The sequence below is a fragment of the Gracilinanus agilis genome, chromosome 6 (genome assembly GCF_016433145.1).
Source record: "Gracilinanus agilis isolate LMUSP501 chromosome 6, AgileGrace, whole genome shotgun sequence".
Lineage (NCBI taxonomy): Eukaryota > Metazoa > Chordata > Mammalia > Didelphimorphia > Didelphidae > Gracilinanus > Gracilinanus agilis.
The window spans coordinates 255,283,246-255,303,436 of record NC_058135.1 but is presented as its reverse complement, the minus strand read 5'-3'; the positions used below and the strand labels follow the sequence as shown (position 1 = coordinate 255,303,436).

The following is a 20,191-nucleotide window of genomic DNA, read 5'->3' as shown; positions in this document are numbered from 1 at the left end:
GTTATAAAATTTCTGTGTATTTCTTCTATCTTATTAGGAGGATCCAGTACTGGTCCACCTACTTTTCTGTTTAGCTAAAGAAGGTATCTTCTTTCCCTCTGTTACTTCTTACTTTTCACCAATTACTTTCATAATAGATGACTGTCATTATTATTTTTTCAAATACCCTAGCACCTGCTGGAATAATATCTAGGAAACACTCAAGAAGGCAACTGAGTAGCCAGTCTGGAACAGAAACAAGTGAGCCGTCTATAGGTCACCACTTTTTCAGAAAGTTGGTAGCAGCCTTTCATCATTTCAATTCTGACTTAGACAGGCTTACCATCTAGCTATTAACAAACTGAGCTCTATCGTAGAAGCTTGCATAAAGCAGAAGAGCAAGAATAAACCATTAACATTAAAGGACTTATATTTAACAGTAACTCTTACTGCTTTCTGCATGCTAATTTTGGTAAACAGTTTGTTTTAAACGGTGTAGGAAGCCATTTTGAATGTGAAAGTTGTGCAGTTAGTTTTCAAGGGAATGACTACATGGTACAGGCCTGGAAATTATTTATGGTTAACACTTGCTCAGTTTTTGATCAATTTAAACTTTTATTTTTGTTATAAGCTCATCCATTCTTGTGATTTGATTCAGAAGCAAAAGGCATCTTTCTGTAAGGGAATGTTCATATCTAAAAAGGTTTTAAAAATTGTATTACAGACTGTTTTTATACCTCAAAGATCCATTACTTTTATTCATAGAGAACATAATGCATGCTCTTATCTACCAACCTAATCTCATCTTAAAATTTCTTCTTTTTAATGGTCTTTAAATAATAATGATGGTAAGAACAATGTTAAATGGCTTTTTAAACAAGACAGGTAGTCTGAAAAAAATAATCTGAAGCTACCAGCTTAAAAAAAAAGGGAAAGTATAAACACCAGCAACGCAGCATGGAATTGTCCTAAAAATCCCATGTGTTTGAAGAGATTCATCAAGGATGCCCCATGCCCAGGCCTTGGAGCCTGAAGCTCCTTTTTGTGTTCATTCTGATTTTGGTTGCCTCAGTCTTATAGCATTAGGCAAAATCCTTTAATCTCAATATAGTGAGGGATTCATTTCTATGATGCATACTTGGACACAGGGACTGAACATAATTATTCATAGTGAATTTGTAAAATTTACACTTTCCAACTGCAATGTCTAGTGACAGGGCATTCAGCCCTGGTTATCATCAGTGCATTATTCTGATGGTGGCAGTGTATGCAAGGCATGCTGACATCACCAACATACGTAGCACATACTGTCGCTCATCATCTTTGCCCATCTGGACTTGAAAATCTATCAAGGCTCCAAAATCCCTCTTGCTCCATACAAATCTCCATCCAGCTCCTCAGTGAAAGTTGGCAGTTCTGGAAAGCAGCCAAGACATGGCTAGGAGGGAAGCCAGAAGAGAAGAGAGCCAGTGGCCAGCAGTTTTAAGAGGGGTTTTTGGCAGCTACAAAAGGTATTGTTTTAAATTACATTAAAAAATCTTAAAGTTCCCAGTTGCATTGTAATTTTATAGGAATCATTTAAATTCAAACATGATATTGTTGCAAAGATAGAAGCAGATTAAATCAGACTTCCTGCAGTAGTTCTACTTTTGCCCTTGACTCACATGTACCCTAATGTTTCTTCTTTGATTTTGCAGAAGGTGGCTTATTTCAAAGGCCTCTTAACAAAACCCACTGAGCCAATTTTGTAATAGAGATAAATTTTGTTTTGCTTTTCAACTTATCTCACAAAACCGCCAATATATACTTTAATTATATAGTGAAGATTAATATGTTAAAAGCATGTTGCCTCTTCCATTTTTCATCATCCTTCCAAAATCAAAGTCAAGCAGAAGAGCTCAGACCCTAGATATCTGCCTCACTTTCACTTCTTAAGCCATGAAGTCTCCAATAGTATGACATATTATATCAAAACAAAATGTACTTCCAAGAAATATTGTAATAGCAGTTTCAAAAAATTAATTAACCCATACTAACTTAATCATCATGAAGCTTGAAAGGAATTAGCCAATTAGCATAATGCACATATGCGAAGCCTTGGCTAGAACAAAACCCATGGTTGCTCACTTTGCACTCAATTTTGAGTAAAAGCAGCAATCAAAATAATATGAACAATACAGTTCCCAAAATTGAAAGTATCAAGTAACATTGCAATCTTACAGAGAATCCAAGAAAGAGAGGCAACTGAGTAGGTGGAAAGTGTCATTAAATGAACATGGTAGGAAAATGATAAAGGGATAACTGTGGCTCTTTGGCCAGAGTCAAGAATATGTGTTTGAGCTGCTATTTTAAGAAGTCTTGAGTCTACTGACTTACTACATAATTCTACATGTAATTAAAGTTCATAAAAACAGCAAGACTAGTATAACCAACAGTTGAAATACAAGGTGATTTTCTGGAAAAATAAGACACGAATACGTGAAAACACTCAAAGAGTTCATGATATCCTCCTACTATCTTAAAATGTCTAGGATCAAAGGATTAAAACATACCAAGGGGTATTTCATCAGCTTTTATGATTTATCTCTATTTAAAATTCATTTATTTACTTTTAAAATACCTTCATTTTTGACTCATGAATTATACTCCTAATTTATGCTGGTTTTTCAAATTTTTTTTTTCACAATTTCCCCTAGAGTTTATAACTGCTACGAATTAGTTGTTTATTCTACCAATTGCTCTTTATGGGTAGGTATGAATTTGCTCACAATTCTGAAGTTAATAATAAAATACAGTAGTTAACGACTAAATATAACAAGTGTGAATTACAAAAAAGTATAAAACAAACTATATTAAATTATTTTTATTTTTAAGGTTGAATATAATTGTATCATCTAGAAATGAGTAATAAGCTATTACATTAAATTGTTGACAGTGTTTGATTAAGAAAATAAAATGTTCCCAGATTCAACATTTTTATCATAGGACCATAGATTTAAAGTGTAGAAAAGAGACTTTACAGGTCAAATAGGTTCAGAGTCAAAGAATCTAATTTAAGAGCAGCAAGGAATTCCTGGAATCTTCTATAATTCAAAAACCAACTATGGATTTTTGTGGTCTTATCTCCAAAGCTGAACAAATAAAAACTAACTACAAGAAAATAGCTTTAGTCCTCTTTCTAATCCTTGGAAGTTCTATGACCTTTATGTGGACTCTAGGTGAAGGATGAATTTAAAGGTCTCTTCCAGATGACTCTGCTAAGTTAATGATAGTAGAATCTTCATTTCAAGCACAGACAAAATAAGTTGCAGAGGTAAAGTGATCAAATTATTAAATAGAAGACATTGATCCATTTCTTTTATGTGTATTATTAGTCATAACTTAGGATTTCAAAATGGCATATAGACATTGTGTTACTTTGTATAAAGTCATTTCAAGTTCATAATATTTTAAGTCATTTAGAACAAACTTTAATTTTGATGAAGGATTCAGGGTACCAACAATGAACAGAACCTACACACAACATTCTTATTTAAGCATTAGAGCACTAGAACTTGGTGTCAAGAAGAAGTGAGTTTGAATTCCGCCTCGGAGCCTTACCAGCTGTGTGATCTTGGAACAAGTCACTTAACCTCAATAAGTCTCAATTTCCCTGAGGTCCTTCAAGGTTCCTTCATGTTCTAAAACTATGACCCTATGATCCAACAATGCTTGGCAACCCTTCAACTTAAATGTCAGATGTAGTTGAAGTAAATCTTAAATATTTTGAAAATGCTCTTGAAAATTAGAAAGTGTGTACCATTTTAAGACACTATGAGATCACAGCTACTGACAAGTTCATGATGGCTATATAATATGCTTAGGGCTTTAGCCAAGTAAATTTATATTGTTATCCATTGAGAGACAGAATTAATAGAATGAAAGGATAATCAAAGTTGCAACAGTTCATTTTAGATACATATTCCCAAACTCTACAAATGACATATAGGTACAGCTCATGAAAATGATCTTGCTTTCTGTGGGGAACACAAATGACATCTGAGGACTGCTTTTTTAGTTTTAAAAACTTGACAAGTATAGGGTTTGGCAAGTGAAAATTTGTAGTCTACCATTTTTTTTTTCTTGAAAACCTAAAAACATAGTTCACAGATGTCCAAAAACTCAACCCAGCCTGGCTAAACAATTGCTAATATCCAAATAGCCCACGGAGCACCCAGCTGATGTTTGTGATGCAGTGGCAGGTTAAAGATACTAAAGTTTAAAATCAGCTTATGATCATCCCATATTGAGTATAAAATTATAGCCTGTCATTAGGAGCAGGATGACAAAGCCAGGTCCAGATGGGAGACTGGCTGGGAAAAATGCTGAGGCAGGTGGGAAAATGATGGGAACCTGATGGAAGACAGGACTGCTCCCTCTGCTGGCAAGGCCCTCACCTGCTTTAATTTTTAACTAATGACTTGCTTTTCTTTAATTATTTAGGACATAACCCAATAAATAATGTAGAATATCCCGTTCTCAGGCTGCTACTATGTGTTTGTACATTTCTGAACTCATGGTGCCCTATATTTTACTAGAATAATTTGTCAGAGCTATAGGCTCCAATGCTTCACCAGGGGTCCAATTATTTATCTTGTAATTTAATTGCATAATAAACACGTGCAAATCTAATTCTACTCTTATAAAATGAAGCTCTTTAAAAATTAAAACCATCTCTGAATTATTTCATTAATACATATTTCCATGAAGAAAAATATTATAGAACCATGTGTTTTACAGTTTCTTACTCTGGTTTAATATAATGTACCATAATGAAATAATATAGAAATGAACCAAATAAATCAACTATACAAGATACAAGAAAACAGCATGTCAGAGCAAAACAGAAGAGATGTACAGCGCCAAACCTATCTAATGACCTAATGATGTGAGTTTGCAGACATTATGTACTAATGTGTGGGGAATTTGGAGCTGATGTTTATACAAAAACTTGCTAAATTTTACAGCAAAAAATTATTCCTTATTTGATTTGTGATGTAAGTTAATAGCTGCAGCAAAAACATTTAGTAAAAATCTGTTCCTAGATTCTGGCCTATCACCAGAAGCTCCCAGAACAGGAGGGATCAGCTTTTTCCCCCACTGTTCTCCTCTGAATCCTGGCTGAAAAGACACTCCAGCTCCCAGCCTTCCAGAAGGCTCCATCCCAGGAATCCTCGCCTGCCATTTGGTTTGCTGATTTTAATCTCACAGGACTTTCTTACAGTGGCTCCACTATGCTGAACTGGCACTTGCTTCTAGAAGTGAGTTATTATTAAACTTGTAGGTCAATTGTGGCACTAACAACTCTTTGGAAGCTTTCAGCCACAGTGTACAATTTGCTGGTCTAATTAAATATTAATTCCAAGTGTTACATTTTGTGGCTAAGAGCTTTTATTTTCCATTATCAGTCTGGAAGAGAAAGAGGTTACAAGGCTAATTTAATCTGTCTTCCCCATCTCCCCCCAGCATTAAAGCTTAACTACATAGGGCATAAAAACATCATTAAAAATGCAACAACTCTTTATATAACAATAATAATGTAATTAATAGAGAAGACCTAAAGCATAAAAGCAGAACATAAGATCTGATATAATAACTTGAACAGCGCTGATAAAGCCAGCAGTTACAAAAGTTGTAGCAACAATGTTTTGTACAATCAAGTATCAGGAATAATCTTATTTTGGAGGAAAATATGTCACCAAAGATTTAAACATAAATGAGAAACTACACATTGGTAGGTGAAACTTTAAACCTAGATTTCTCCAAAGAAACTATCTCACTTAAAATGGAAGAAAAAAAAAAACCCTTGCAATTCTGTAAAGTTTGCAAAATAAAGGAATATTTAAAGAGGGTGGTAGTTTTTACTCTATAGTAAAAAATTACTTAAAACAATACACATATCTATAATACATCAATATATGTCCTATATCTATATTCAATCTCTGTATAATATAGATATTGGTTATTTAACACTGTTTGAATAAAGTGAATGAACATACAGGTCCCTCCTCCCTTTTGCTTCCAGAACAGTTGTGTCCACCACGCCTGGACACTGGGCATTATAAAGACTATGTATGTGGTCCAGCAGCCAAAGATTCCATATGCCCAAACAGATGACTCTATTTCCATACTGTGATGGGACATTTGACTATTTAGACAATTTACACTTGAAAACTTTGGACCTAAATGGTATTTCAGCTAATGATAACAACAATAATGTTAAAGCTACATTAGAAGAAACAAAAGCGGAGATTAAAAATATTTACCTTTATTTGTTATAGTCTGATAAAATGGTCTGTGATTGGACTAAGAAAAGAGTCTAAGTTATATACTCGTTTCTCATTTTTGTTCTTATGATATGTTTAAATTTACATTATATATTATTTAGAGCTAAGATTTTAAAGGCAACTTAAAAAATAACTTGGCTATCAGTGATATATTAGCAACACCATTTTATCCTTGTGTTTTTATATTTAGAGGGTCTATTTGGATATTATCTTTCTATAAGGTTTCAAATAAAATTGACTAAGAATATAAATTAAATTGCTACACGAACTTAAGAATGAACAGGCATTTTGGTCTGTGTTCGATTAAAACTAAATAAAATAACTTTAAATGAGCATTTTTTTTAAAAAAGAAAAATCAGGGAGACAGAAAGACTTTAGTACTCATAGGATTCAAAACTATAAAAGAAAAATTGCAAATAAACAATGGTATGAGCTCCTCTGGATGAAATAAAATTGTAGATAATTCATATCCTCTTATTGGAGCTCCATATTAATCCTAAACACTCATAAACCAAATAAAAAGAAAGGTTAAAAAAATCAGACAAAAAGGTAAAGAAAACATTTTTAAAAGGGCTAGGTTAATGTAATAAAGTTATGCTAAGACTCTCACTATCTCCAAGTGTTTTTGGTGACTGACAACACCTAAAGGAATATAAGGAAGACTGAGATAAGCACAGGTTAGTCAGAAACCAATGGAATCTACACTCTTGAATGCGATTTTTAAAAAAGCATTTAATGTAAATAACAAGAGATTAAATCTATACATTTCACCATTAGAATTTCTACTTAAAATACATTGAAAAAAGGACATTTAAAGTATCTGAAGTGTTGTGATATTTTTTTTAACACAACTTATGTGTGGACCACATACATGTAGTTTATCACAAGGTATTATTACATTTCCCACAACAATGTTCTTTTCTTTTAACTAGATAAAAATGTTATTGAACATTTTATAGTTGTGAACTCACAAAAGCATATTAGCTTATCTCTGTGCAAATACCCAGTGTGTTGGTTTTTTTTAAAGAATAAAAGATTTCACACTGAGAAATTCACAAGCCCAGAGGAGTCCAAATCTCACAATCCCACATTAGTGGTAGGTTCTAAAGCAGTCTGTTGCTTGACTTAAGTTTAGCTGCTAAAATAATCAGCATGAATGTAGAGGACTATGGATATGAAAAGGTTTGTTTTTGAGTATCCCTACACCGAAACATACTGTAACATAATTAATTACTTCTTCAATGGATCAACATATTTACACTGTAGGACAATTTTTCAATCTATCAATTTAAATATGGACTATAACACTAACTAAACTTCATTTGGGCTTTGAAGATGTACTAAACAATCTATTTCTTATGGACTTTACCTTTGTCAATTAACTTCTCCTGGTATAAACTGGCTGATGCTAATAGGTAATAGTGCTTTTCACTGATGTGGATTCATGACTTAAGAAAAGATGATAAAATCAACAGAGACTGGACTGTTGCAAAGCATGGTGTTTTTATGATAATAATTTGTGTGAGGCTTTTGGTGAACCAGCACCAGGTTCAAATCTTTGCCTTTTGCCTTTTTATGGAACCTTTTGGGATTTGAAACTAATCCTAATTTTAAACCAATACTGACATTTTGAAAACAAAGTTAATGTACAAAAATATTGACGATTTTTAGAATTTTGCTAGTATGTGGTATTATTTAGTCAATGTGATAGCAAGTAAGTCTTCATTATTACATTATCAGAATTCAAACTTACAAGGAAAATTTAAGTTGCATTTGCATTTAAAGTTGTATTCATTTTGAGTCAGTTGAAGCCCTGGATAATCTACAATAAGAAAAAGAACTACATTTGAAAGAGGAAACTTAAAAAAAAAAAGAAAATTAGAAAGAACAGAATAGAAAATTAACCTTCCATCAATTATTTTAATTGCTATCTTAGTCAGTCTCAGACAGTGTTTTTAATTTTTATAAAATATCAGTGAAATAAAACTTGTCATACATTATGTAAACAAAATGAATATAGTAGGAAAATTTTATTTTTATTCCTCTTTTAATCTCGGCTAATTAAATTGTATCCTCTAGTCAAGAAAGCGGTGTATTTTATATTTCCTAAAAAGATGAAAGTTATTAGGTGACCACATTTTTTTCCCCTTAAGGCCAAATTTCATTACTGGAAATCCCTTAAAAGTTGAGGAAATCCCTTATAAGAAGTCAGAGACTTAAATGACCAGTGCTGCCTTAAAGGCTGTTGAAAATAGAAGTGATAATAGGGCCGAAGGAAGATTTCAACTTTAATTTGGAAATGGAAGACACATTCATCAGCTAATTGTAAACCAGATTTTTCACAGACTTATTTTTTTTTCAGGGGTTGCCAAGTGCAGAATGGAAGTTAAACAGCATACTGATTGTCTCTCTCAAAGTTATCATCTTGCAAAAAAGAAAAAAAAAGAAAAAAACTCATTAAAAGTTAGAGCCATTGCAAGAATACTTTGCTTACTGTTTCAGGGTAGAAAAAGACTTGGGATACTGTCACTGAAAAATATAATCATAACTTTTCTTTCAACATGTAAGTCATTAACATTTCACAGAGATTCTTAAAAGTTAAGATAATCTTGCATTCTTACTAAATTATGAATGAATAAGTGTGTAGATACAGAGTTCGAAGAGAATATTTTCTCAGAAATATCATTTCCTTAAAACAAAACAAAAAACAACAACAAAAAAAAACCACCCACTCCATCCCCATCTAACAGAGTTGTGAAAGGTTGAGTTGTGAGAATGTGAGCAGCTGCTGTTATTATAACTAAAGGTCTGTCTATTGCTCAAGTCTGAGAGACCACATGTTCGGCTGTCCTCTCATCTTGCCATCCTCACCAATTAACTATCAACATGGAGGGCTGTACACATGCTCTCGGGGGCTCTTTAACAGGCTTCTTGGCGAGTGGAACAACTACACAGCAGGACTCTGGGAACGGAGTAATGCAGGAGATAGGGAGCCTTCAGTAGTTGTGCTCTTCCTAATGACACTTTACTCCTTAGTTCAGTGTTTAACGAAGGTTGTATTAAGTTTAATCATTTCTACACAGGTTTTTAACACAACACATTGGAGCAGATGGCTCAAAAAACTGTATGGAGAAAGTAAGTCATTTTTGCCATTATACTTTTTATCAGGAGCAAAGTTTTTTAGTTTGTTTTTTGGAGTGAACACATTTTAAGACATTAATAACATACATGATTTTTAATTCAATTTTTTTCTTAATGACACTCATAAGGAATAGTTTCTATAGATTTACTTCAAAACATGCTTGTTTTTTCTTCTAGACTATCCTGCAAGGAAATAATTGCTAACCCTAAACAAACAAAAAGGTCAAAGCTTGATGTCCATACAGATTATTCCGGATGAAGATTTTAAAATCCTTCTTGTTTGCTCTACTTGTCTTATTCTATTGTAACAATGCGTTAACAGTGAACCTATGCCATTATTTTCCCCATCTTAACTTTTTCTCCTCTTTACAATTTCCTTAACTATGTGTTACTTGCCTACAATGAAATTAAACATGGGAAGAATGCCAAAAATACAATAAAGGGTAACTAATCATTACTGTACAAGCCTGACAGAACATTAACAACTAAAGTAAGAATGCTGATTGGCTGCTTTACAAATGGAAGAAATATGAATGTTCTGTGCACTTTTAACACAGGAATCCTTTATGTCATAGATAAAGGCTTTACAATGACATTGCTATCACAGTGTAAATTATGGAATACTTTTTTAAGCCTTTTCTCTTGCATTCAACAATAATTTGATAACTCCTAACTGTCTAGAGCTCTCCCATTCTTCAGGTATTCATTTTCAGGTCTTCCTTCCCCTCTGTCTATTATTACTAGGTAGTTCTACCTAAGTCAGTCGTACCACCCTGCCCCTGCAATATCAGTTACTGGAAAACACAGAAATCCTGGCCTTCTTTACTCATATGAATTGGTCATGCTAGAATAGAGTCAAGATGGAAAGTGTTTGAACAATTGTCTTTATAATATCATGATACTGTCAGGGTTCACTTGGCCTTCTGACTGTGTTTCTGGCACTGGCTCCCTGGATTCCCTCACATCAAAGAGAGAGACTAACTTTCTCAGTGCCTTTCTTTGAAGGAGAAAGAAAACTGGAAAACGCCATTGGTTTAAATCTTTCCAGGTTGCTCAGGTTTCTATGGTTCCTCTTTTGTGGTTTGATACTTTTTTTGTGATGGTATTTTAGACTCTGCTAGGGATAATTCTTTTTTGGTGGTTTTAACTCAATCCTAGTATCTAGCTTGAGTGCTGTTCTACTAAATTCAAGTTGTAAACGCAGCATTTCCTGGTTCTGTAGGGTTACTTCTATCTACTTTCCTGACATGTCATTATTGATTCATTGGATCTGGGACTGGAAGGAGCTTTCAAGATCAATTTAGTCCAACTCCTCATTTTACAGATGAAATTTCCCAGAGAGAAAAGGACTTGTTTGACATCATAAAGGGTTAAGCAGGATTTGAACCTGTCTACTTTGTAAATTTGATGCTTTTTACATTTTATCATCCTGTTTGACTTATGCCTTAGGTTATGACACCAGATGCTAATCTATCTTATTACTAAAGGGAGTTCTGTCTTTGGCTTTAGGTAATGCCTAATTTTAAACAAACTACTATATTGTCATGTGACTCTTTTCAAATATAGATTATCTTAGATTTGAGGTTCTATAAGCTAAAAGTAATTTTTTTAGAAAAGAATCCTTTTTTTTTGTTTTTTTTTTTTCAGAGTTAGGGTTGAAAACTGCTATATTTTAGGAGAGCAAAGCTGCCTAGAGAATACAGACAATTTTCCAATTTATTAAAATACCACCTCTATTATACTTTTAATATTCATCCATAATATGCAAATTCATATTCTTGTCCAAATTAAAATTCACATTTTCTTCCCAAGATGGCCTTAGTTTCCTTATTTGTAAAGTGGGGTTGGATTGAATGATCTTAAAAGAATTTTCAAACTCTAAATCTATAATCCTATGACTTCAAATTGTTTTACAACAATATATTTTTTCAATTACATGTAGAAACAATTTTTGACAATTGTTTTCTGACACTTTGTGATTCTCTCCCTCCCTGAGGTGGTAAATAGTCTGACATCAGTTATACCAGTGCTTTCATGCAATACAAATTTCTATATTCCCCATGTCATGGCAGAAGACACATATCACATATGCCTTGAAAAATTATGAAGGAAATAAAGTAAAAGTTGGGGTGTTTTGATCTGTAATCGGATTCCTACAGTTCTTTCCTTGGCTGTGTATAGGAATTTTTATCATAAGTCCCTTGGGATTATCTTGGGACCTTGTTTTGCAGATAATTCTAGTCCTTCACAGTTGAGCATCATACAATATTTTTGTTACCGTATATACTTCTCTCCTGGTTCTGCTCACTTCACTTTGCATTGGTTCATATAAGTCTTCCTAAGTTTTTCTGAACTCAATTCTATTTGTCATTTCTTATGGTGCAATAGTATCCTATTACAACCAGATACCACAACTTGTTTAGCCATCCTCCAACTGATGGACACTCCCTCAGTTTCCAATTCTTTGCCCCTACCAAAAGAGATGCTAAACGCATGGGTCGGGGTGGACATGTCTGAGGGTGTAGACTCGAAACTACCACACCAATGCAACTACCAACAATTTGGAAATTGGTCTTGTTCAAGGACACATGACAAAACTAGTGGAAACGCGCATCGGGCAAGGGTGGGGGGATGCGGGGGGGGGGGTTGAAGGGGAAAGGTGGAGCATGAATCATGTAACCATGTTAAAAATGAATATTAATAAATGTTAAAAAAAAAGAGATGCTAAAAATATTTTTGAACAAGTGGGTCCTTTTCCCTTATCTCTCATCTTTTCTGAGATACAAACCTAGGAGTGGTATTGTTGGGTATTCAGTTTTATGGCCCTTTATGCTTGATTCCACACTGTTCTCCAGAATAGTTGTATCATTTCACAGTTGTATGAGCAGTGATTAGTGTCCCAATTTTCCCACATTCCCTTCAAAATTTATCATTTTCCTTTTTGGTCATATTAGTCAATTTGATAGGTGTGAGTTGGAATGTCAGAATTTTTTAAATTTGCATTTCTCTAATCAATAGTGATTTGGAGTATTTTTTCATATGGTTATAGATTTAATTTCTTCATCTAAGAACTGTTCATATTCTTTGACCACTTAACATTTGAGAAATGCTTTCTGTTCTTATCAATTTGACCCAGTTTTCTATAAATTTGAGAAATGAGGCCCTTGTCAGAGACACTTGCTAAAAAGATTTTTCCCAATTTGTTGTTTCCCCTTCTAATCTTGTCCGCATGGGTTTTGTTTGAACAAAACCTTTTTTAATTTGATGTAATCAAAATTATCTATTTCATTTTTTGTTATGTTCTCTGAGTCTTGTTTGGTCATAAATTCTTCCTTTATCCATAACTCTAACAAGTAAAATTTTCCATGATCCCCTAATTAGTTTATGGTATCAATGTTTATTTCTAGATTAACTATCCATTTTGACTTTATCTTGAACAATTATTATTTTTAGCCTTAGTTCTACCCACTACACAGGGAAACTAATCAAAATTTTTTTTCATTTCAAAAGAAAAAGAAAAAGAAGGAGATAGGAGGAAATCTGGAGAAAGAATAGAAAGGAAAATTAGAGCAACATCAAATATCAGGTAAACACAACAGGTAAAAATCCCTACTTCAAAAATTGAGATTGCTACTAATTTTTGAGGTATGTCTCCAAAATGCTGGTACATATATTCCATTCAGATGTACTAATGCTGGAAGGGACTTTAGAGATATGCTTCTAGTCCAATCCTTTGATTTTATAGATGATGAAAATTTGAGTTTAAAAGAGGCAAAATGATTTTCAAAGGTCACAAATTGGTCAGTGGTTGAATGAACCAAGACTTTGGATGATTCCAGATTTCTAAATTTGAATCCAAATGATCATTCCAAGCAATACACATAGCAGTAACTAAACTTCTTTGGGGAGTGAATTAGAGTTTATTTAATCAATGTTCATTTATATATTTTATTTTTCACCAAAAGCACTGGGATTTCTTAGATTCTGGTGATCATTTTTTAGGGTGGTTTAGTAAGGAGGTCAAAGTGTTGGCTTCTTGTTATTTACCAAAACAATCAAAGAGAAATACACGTAGAACAAGAAGACTGAAGCCAGAACACATGATTTGGAATTAGAAGATTTGGTGTTGGATATGGGTTCTGCTACTTCCTAAATAGGATGGCATTGCCCCTCTCTCTGTCTCAGTTTCCTTCTCTGGAAAAAGAGGGCATTATTCTAGACCAGTGATGGGCAAACTTTTTAAAGAGGGGGCCAAAGGAAAGTAAATGCTCATCTGTCAGTCTGTTTCTAAGGCAACTCTTTTGAAGTTTCATTGTACTGTATCCTAATCATTGTATTCATCAGATTAGGAATAATGTCCCACAGCCAGATAGAACATTTCAGGGGGCCACATCTGGCCTGCATGGCCATAGTTTGCCTGTCACTGTTCTAGACAATTTCCAAAAATCTCTTCCAGGCTTGAATTCTGTTTCACTGTTTTAGGAAGGCTGAGCTCCCAGATCAAACCAATGGCCTTCCATTTCATGGTAGACCATGCCTTTTGTTTTTCTTGTCATCAGGGTTCTATTTGGAAGTTACAGAAATATGGATATTTACTAGTAAGAAGAAGTCATTAGGTGAATGAATTTCTGTTGCAATTGAAAAATGAGTATTTAGAAAGACTAAATTGAAAGGCAAGATGATAGTTCCTTTCCAGCACTACTGCAACACTAAGGACATAGCTAAAGGAAGAAGTACCAGTAGCACTCCTCCACTCCTCCTTTCAAATAACAAACGCACAGAATATTGCATTGTTCTGAATATAAGCTACATCCTTCTTCTCATATCTGACATGTAAAATTAAACTTGGCACTGGTTTTTCCAGAGTAAATCTGTATGTGCTTAAAAAAATGAAACAACTTTCACAGAAGTTTCATTTTAAGAGTGCAGTTTATATTGGAAGAAGGGGGATGGGAGCATTTATTCAGACCACATTAGTATGTAAGTTTCATAAACAAAGGGGGCATACTGTTCACCTAGAAGAATTCTCAAAGCAATTGAGAATTTAGGAAAAAATTTAAAGACAAGACAATTTTGCAAAAAGCAGGTTTTTTCAGACCCCTTTATCCTGGAAGCAGCTCAAGAAAAGACATGTTTGGTAACTACCATTCAAAAACCTTGGGTATTTCTGATTGAGTATCAGATATGAGTTAGAAAGCCTCACAAGAAGCAGGTAGAGTTATTTGCTACTAGTGAAGAAGGGATAATAAGGGGAAAGAAAATGACAATATTATCAAAGATCACCTAAACATAATGCAAAATCCCATTTGCTGAAACCCAATGAAATAAAAAAAAATATCACAGTATTCTTGCTGGTTCTCCAAGGTGGTATTTAAGGATCATCCAATTAGCTATAGTTAGCTATCTTATAATGTTAATGTTTATAATACAATATCTAAATTGTCATTTCTGCTGAAGCACTGAATAATTTTCACTAGTGTTAAAAGTTTCCATAATAATATATAAATGGGATTTAAATTACTTTGGGAAGATCATCTTTTAAAAAAGCTTTCTCCTCATGCCTGGAACTCTTTACTCCTCATCTCTATCTCCTGGGTTCCTTGGCTTCCTTTAAGACTCAACTAAAATCCTACCTCCTAAAAGAAGCCTTTACCAATCCTTAATTTTATTTGCCTTCCCTCTGAGACCATCCTAATTCATTCTGGATATATCTTATTTGTCCATAGTTGTTTGCATGTTGTCTTCCTCATTAGAATTGTGAGTTCCTCAAGGGCAAGGACTATTTTTTAGTTTTGTTATCTCCATCACTTAGCACAGTGCCTGGCACATAGTAGCTTAATAAAGCTATCTGACTGATAAAAAGAACTGTACAAACAGTAACAACTTTAGTTAGGATGATGGATCCCAAACTCTTGAAGTAGCAGGAATATTTTTCAAGAGCTTTGTCCCTGCTCCTCCTGAGCTTTTCCTAACAGTCATTGTTTTTGCTTTAGGCTAGCTGGTGGACTACTCTAGGTTTATTTTCAAGAAACACTAAAACACACTGACCTGGAAGGCCTCCAAATCATTTTAGTTTCTTCTAATTCAAGAAAATTAATTGTAGCAGAAAGTAGGGAGTCAGCATGGTTCAGTGGTAAAAGCCTGGAGGTCTGCCTGGGTTTTCACACTGTGATTTAGACATCTAATATCTGCATGACTGCAGAGGAATCACACAGACCCTTTCTGAGTCTTGGACTTGGACCTATGATGACTTAGGTAGAGTAGACATCTGTAAGCAAGTTCATTTTATCAAAACTCAAGTTGTTCTACAATTTAGGGCCCTAGGGCAGTGATGGGCAAACTACAGCCCAAGGGCCAGATATGGCTCCCTGAAATGTTCTATCTGGCTGCAGACATTATTTCTAATCTGACGAATACAATGAGTAGTATACAATATAATGAAACTTCGAAAGCGGATTACACAGCTAGGAAATGTCTAGGGCTAGATTTGAACTCAGGACTTCCCCTCTTCAGGCCTGGCTCTGTATCTCTTGAGACACTTAGTTGCCCCAATTTAAACTCTTTTATGTCTTCTGGCTTCCTTTGTAGTGAGAGTATATATCCAAAAGGATTCTATTTAGTTTCTTCAGTAGTAGCCTCCCTGAGTCCCAGACTCACATCACATTTTGACCTGCTGTGCAATAGGCATCTCAAACTCAACATGTCTATAACAGAACTCAATATATTCTTTTCCCCAAATTCATTTTTTTTCTGATCTTCCCTGCTAGGGAAGAGGTCACCATCTTTCCAGTCAACAAAATATGGTTCTTTTCTCTTGATCACCTCACATATCCAATAAGTTGGCAAATCAATACATTTCATATCCATGCGCTCATCTTCAATAAAGAGTGAAAATGTGAGAGTAGACTCTCATAACCTCTCACTTAAACTACTACAGCAAGTTCTAATCGGATTCACTGACTCAAGCTGCTTTCCACTCCAATCCATTGTCTACGCTGCTGCCAAAGACATTTTCCTAAAGTTTAGGTCTGACCATATCACCATCTTACTGCCTTTGCTCATAAATTTTAATGTTTATTACCTCCCTGGTTAAAGTGAAATCACTCTGTTTGGTATTTAAATCTTTTTTCTTTTTAAAACCCTTATCTTCCATCTTACATTTAATACTAGCTATTAGTTCTAAGGCAGAAGAGCAGTAAGGAATAGGAAAAGGCAGTTAAGTGACTTGCCCAGGATCATGCAGCTAGGAAGTGTCTGAGGCAAGATATGAACCAAGAACTTCCCATCTCTAGGCCTGGCACTCTGTCCACTGAGTCACCTAGTTTCCCCCTTGGCATTTAAATCTTAATTCCAACTTAGTTTTTCAGTCCTTTAACATGACTCCTGTCCATGCACAGGGGTTTACTTGCTGTTCCAGAAACATGATACTTGTGTATGGTATATAATATTTATTAAGTAGTTAGTAACTGCTTGCTGATTGATTGATTGATTGATTCAAAAACTTGCTCACTGTGGTTGAGGCTTGCTGAACTGAAAATGGATGACTATTCATGACACTTGCATGTTAGACTATGTATGTTAGAGAAGTAAATTGAAAAAAGATATCAAATTGATGGACAAAAGAAGAAATTTAGGTACATTAAATATAGAATCTGGAAGAGGGAATGAATTTGTGATTTCATTGATATAGGGATGGGGATGGGATGAAGAAACCCAGTGTTGTAATTTAGGGCAATACCTTCTCTGCAACTGAGAATCTTTGGAGCTCTGATGGAGCTAGCCCAGTGAGGGCATGAAGGGCCTTCCCTGGGCACCAGAACCAAATGTGTGAGGAGAAGCAGGTGAACTCAGGTCTTCCTGGCTCCTGTTCCACTATGCCACATTGTCTCTCATCAAATGAAATTAAAGAATACAAATGGAAAAAAGCTGATAATAGCATTCAAAGATGTTAGGAGTAATGACAAGTCCTAAAGACATCCAGCATTATCATTATTAGAAACAGTGGCAAAAACAGACACATTACCACTATATTCTTTTTGTTATATGGTAGACAACAGGAAAAAAGAATCAAAAGTGACATCTTGTTGAAGAAAAATGACATATTGAGGCTATTAACATAGTCTAGATAAGTATGTAGACTTAATATTCTCCTAAGACCTACATCACAAACTCATTTGATGCCTTATTATGGCATGTTCTTCATTCTGGTTCTTAAGGCTTTGCCAGCAAACTGACAACTTTGGCAGATCCCACTAAGTAGGAAAGGCTTTAAGAGGTGACTCAGCAATGGGGTATATTTCTCATCTAAGTTTGGTTACATTTTTTCATGGGAAAGTGAGCTTCTAGGTGATGATTTCACTGGGGAGGGAGGAACAATTCATGACTATCTAATTAGGTATATATAGGAATAAAATGGTGGCACTTTAAGAAATGTGGGCAGGATCCTACTTTTTATTTATTGAGAAAATAAACAATGAAAAAATAAGGAAGGTATTAGTCATAAATGGAGATAGCCTCATGCTAGGGAAAGCACTATCCTCCAGAAGGTCAGGGGTTACCATCCTGCAGCCCATAAGGAGTGAAGCATCTTCTTAAACATGGACAGCATTTAAGAATGGTACAAGGGTCAGATCTGAGAAATGCCATGCCTGTGGTTTCCAGTCTTTTCTTGATGGGAAACTAAGCTTGATTTCTTTGATGTCCTAAGGCCACTGTAGGGGAAGACCAGGGTTGTTGTTGGATTCTAATGACAATAGGGAGGTTGATGGGTGTGGGATAAGGAATGTGACTGTAGGGACTTTCTGCAACTCATGTATATGAAGGCATGGCTATGGAAATCCACCAGGTTAGAGTATATAATCATTTGGAAGAGCATGATGAACCCAGTGCTAAGTCCTAAGATGCAGAAGAATAGCATTTTTTCAGTGATGGCAAATGAATAATTAAAAATATTGATAAGATTAATTCAGTGACAATTTCTTTCTAGTACAGGATTATTCTCTATAACATGTTTTTAGTCTTGCTAAGTCACTTTATTACCCACCCCCCCATTTGCTTTAATTATTATTTCTATTAAGATGCATAAAGTATACAAGCTTTTGAGATGCTACAAAGCATACTCAAAGGATACAATCCCTGTCATTATTTTACTAAGGAAATGATACAAACACGTCATTGATTTAAAAATCTCAAAGGACTGATTTGTTTTGTAATATCTTTTAATTTACTCTATTATCTAAGTTGCAAAATTTGTTCTATCTTCCCAATATTTCCCCAGTAAGTTTTGCCATTTCCTCAATATTTCACAACCAACAAAAAATCTTTAGGTGGCTATAATATAGTATGAAACTATGGCTCCAATACTAATTTAAGTGTCTAAAGTTCCTTTACCATTAGGTGTTCTTAAAATGGAATTTTGGACCATTACATGTTGATAAATAACAACAAATGGTGTAACACTGAGAGGTATTGTCACATTTGAACAATACAAAGTATGCTATTGCATGGAGAAAAAAATAAGCAGGTCAACAATCATCAATCAATACATGAATCCATCAATAAATATATTTAAAGTACCTACTATGTGGCAGGCACTGTGCTAAGTACTAGATTGAGATAAATATATAATTTACAAGAGAATTTTCTACAAAAGAGATCTAAACATAACAGAAATATGACTTATAAAATAATATGTGACAAAAACATTTGACAATAATTTGACTAAACATATATTAAGGCTTTTCTTCTTTTAGCTTAAAAACATATGACTAATTAAAAAAATTCTTCATTCTCTACCTGAATTAGGTGTGATGGTACTGTGATGATACATGTTGACAGAGACATTCTGAGAAGACCACGGAGAACATACAGAAATCTTGTAAGACTATGCATATGTTCAGGGGTGTCAGCACAGCAGATGTCATCTCCCCACAAAGGTGAGCCAAGACTCTGAATTCCAATTCTTAAAATGTTTTTTTGTTTTTTCTAAAAAGAAGAAAATTACTTATTAGTTTTATTTTTGGTTAACTATTGGGTCATATCTATCTTACATTTGTCAGATATATGCTGTTATTTATACATAAAGTGGATCAAAAATTGAAACTGACATATAATGTAAAAGTAAGTTCATCAAGGTATTGAAATAGGGGCAGCTAGATGGTTCAGTGGATAAAGAGCCAGGCCTGGAGATAGGAGGTCCTGGGTTCAAATCTCAGACATTTCCTAGCTGTCTGAGCACTTCCTGAGTAAGGCACTTAAATACCATTGTCTAGCCCTTATTGCGCTTCTGTTTTTGAACCAATACCCAATATTGAATCTAAGATAGAAGATAAGAGGTTTTTAAGTATTTGTTTTTTAAGTATTGAAAGAAATCCCTTTGCTTCAGTTACTTATTTAAAACCCTTACCTTCCATCTTAAAATCAACACAAGTATCAGTTCCAACACAAAAGAGCAATAAGGTCTGGGCAACTGGGGTTAAGTGACTTGCTCAGGGTCACACAGCTAGGAAGTGTCTAAGGCCATGTTTGAACCCAGGTCCTCCTGATTCCTGTCCTGGTGCTCTATCCACTGTACCACCTCACTGGCCCTGCTTCAGATATTTATTAAAGTGAATAATTTACCATAAAAAGCTGAAGCAGAGAATAAAATTAATTTTCCCACCTTTTGAAAATAAATTATTTCTAAAAATATGAGTGGGACCATCAAATTTGAATCAAGGCAAAGAGTAAGAAAGTGTATTAATTTG

General features: G+C 34.4%; 1 protein-coding gene across 1 annotated transcript in view; it reads right to left on the bottom strand.

Moving 5' to 3' along the window:
• ELP4 (elongator acetyltransferase complex subunit 4) overlaps window positions 1–20,191 on the bottom strand; it is a 289,442-nt gene that overhangs the window by 148,915 nt on the left and 120,336 nt on the right. Inside the window, exon 7 of the mRNA XM_044682145.1 lies at window positions 19,242–19,430. Coding sequence (XP_044538080.1) covers window positions 19,242–19,430 — 189 coding nt within the window. The remainder of the gene's footprint in view (window positions 1–19,241; window positions 19,431–20,191) is intronic.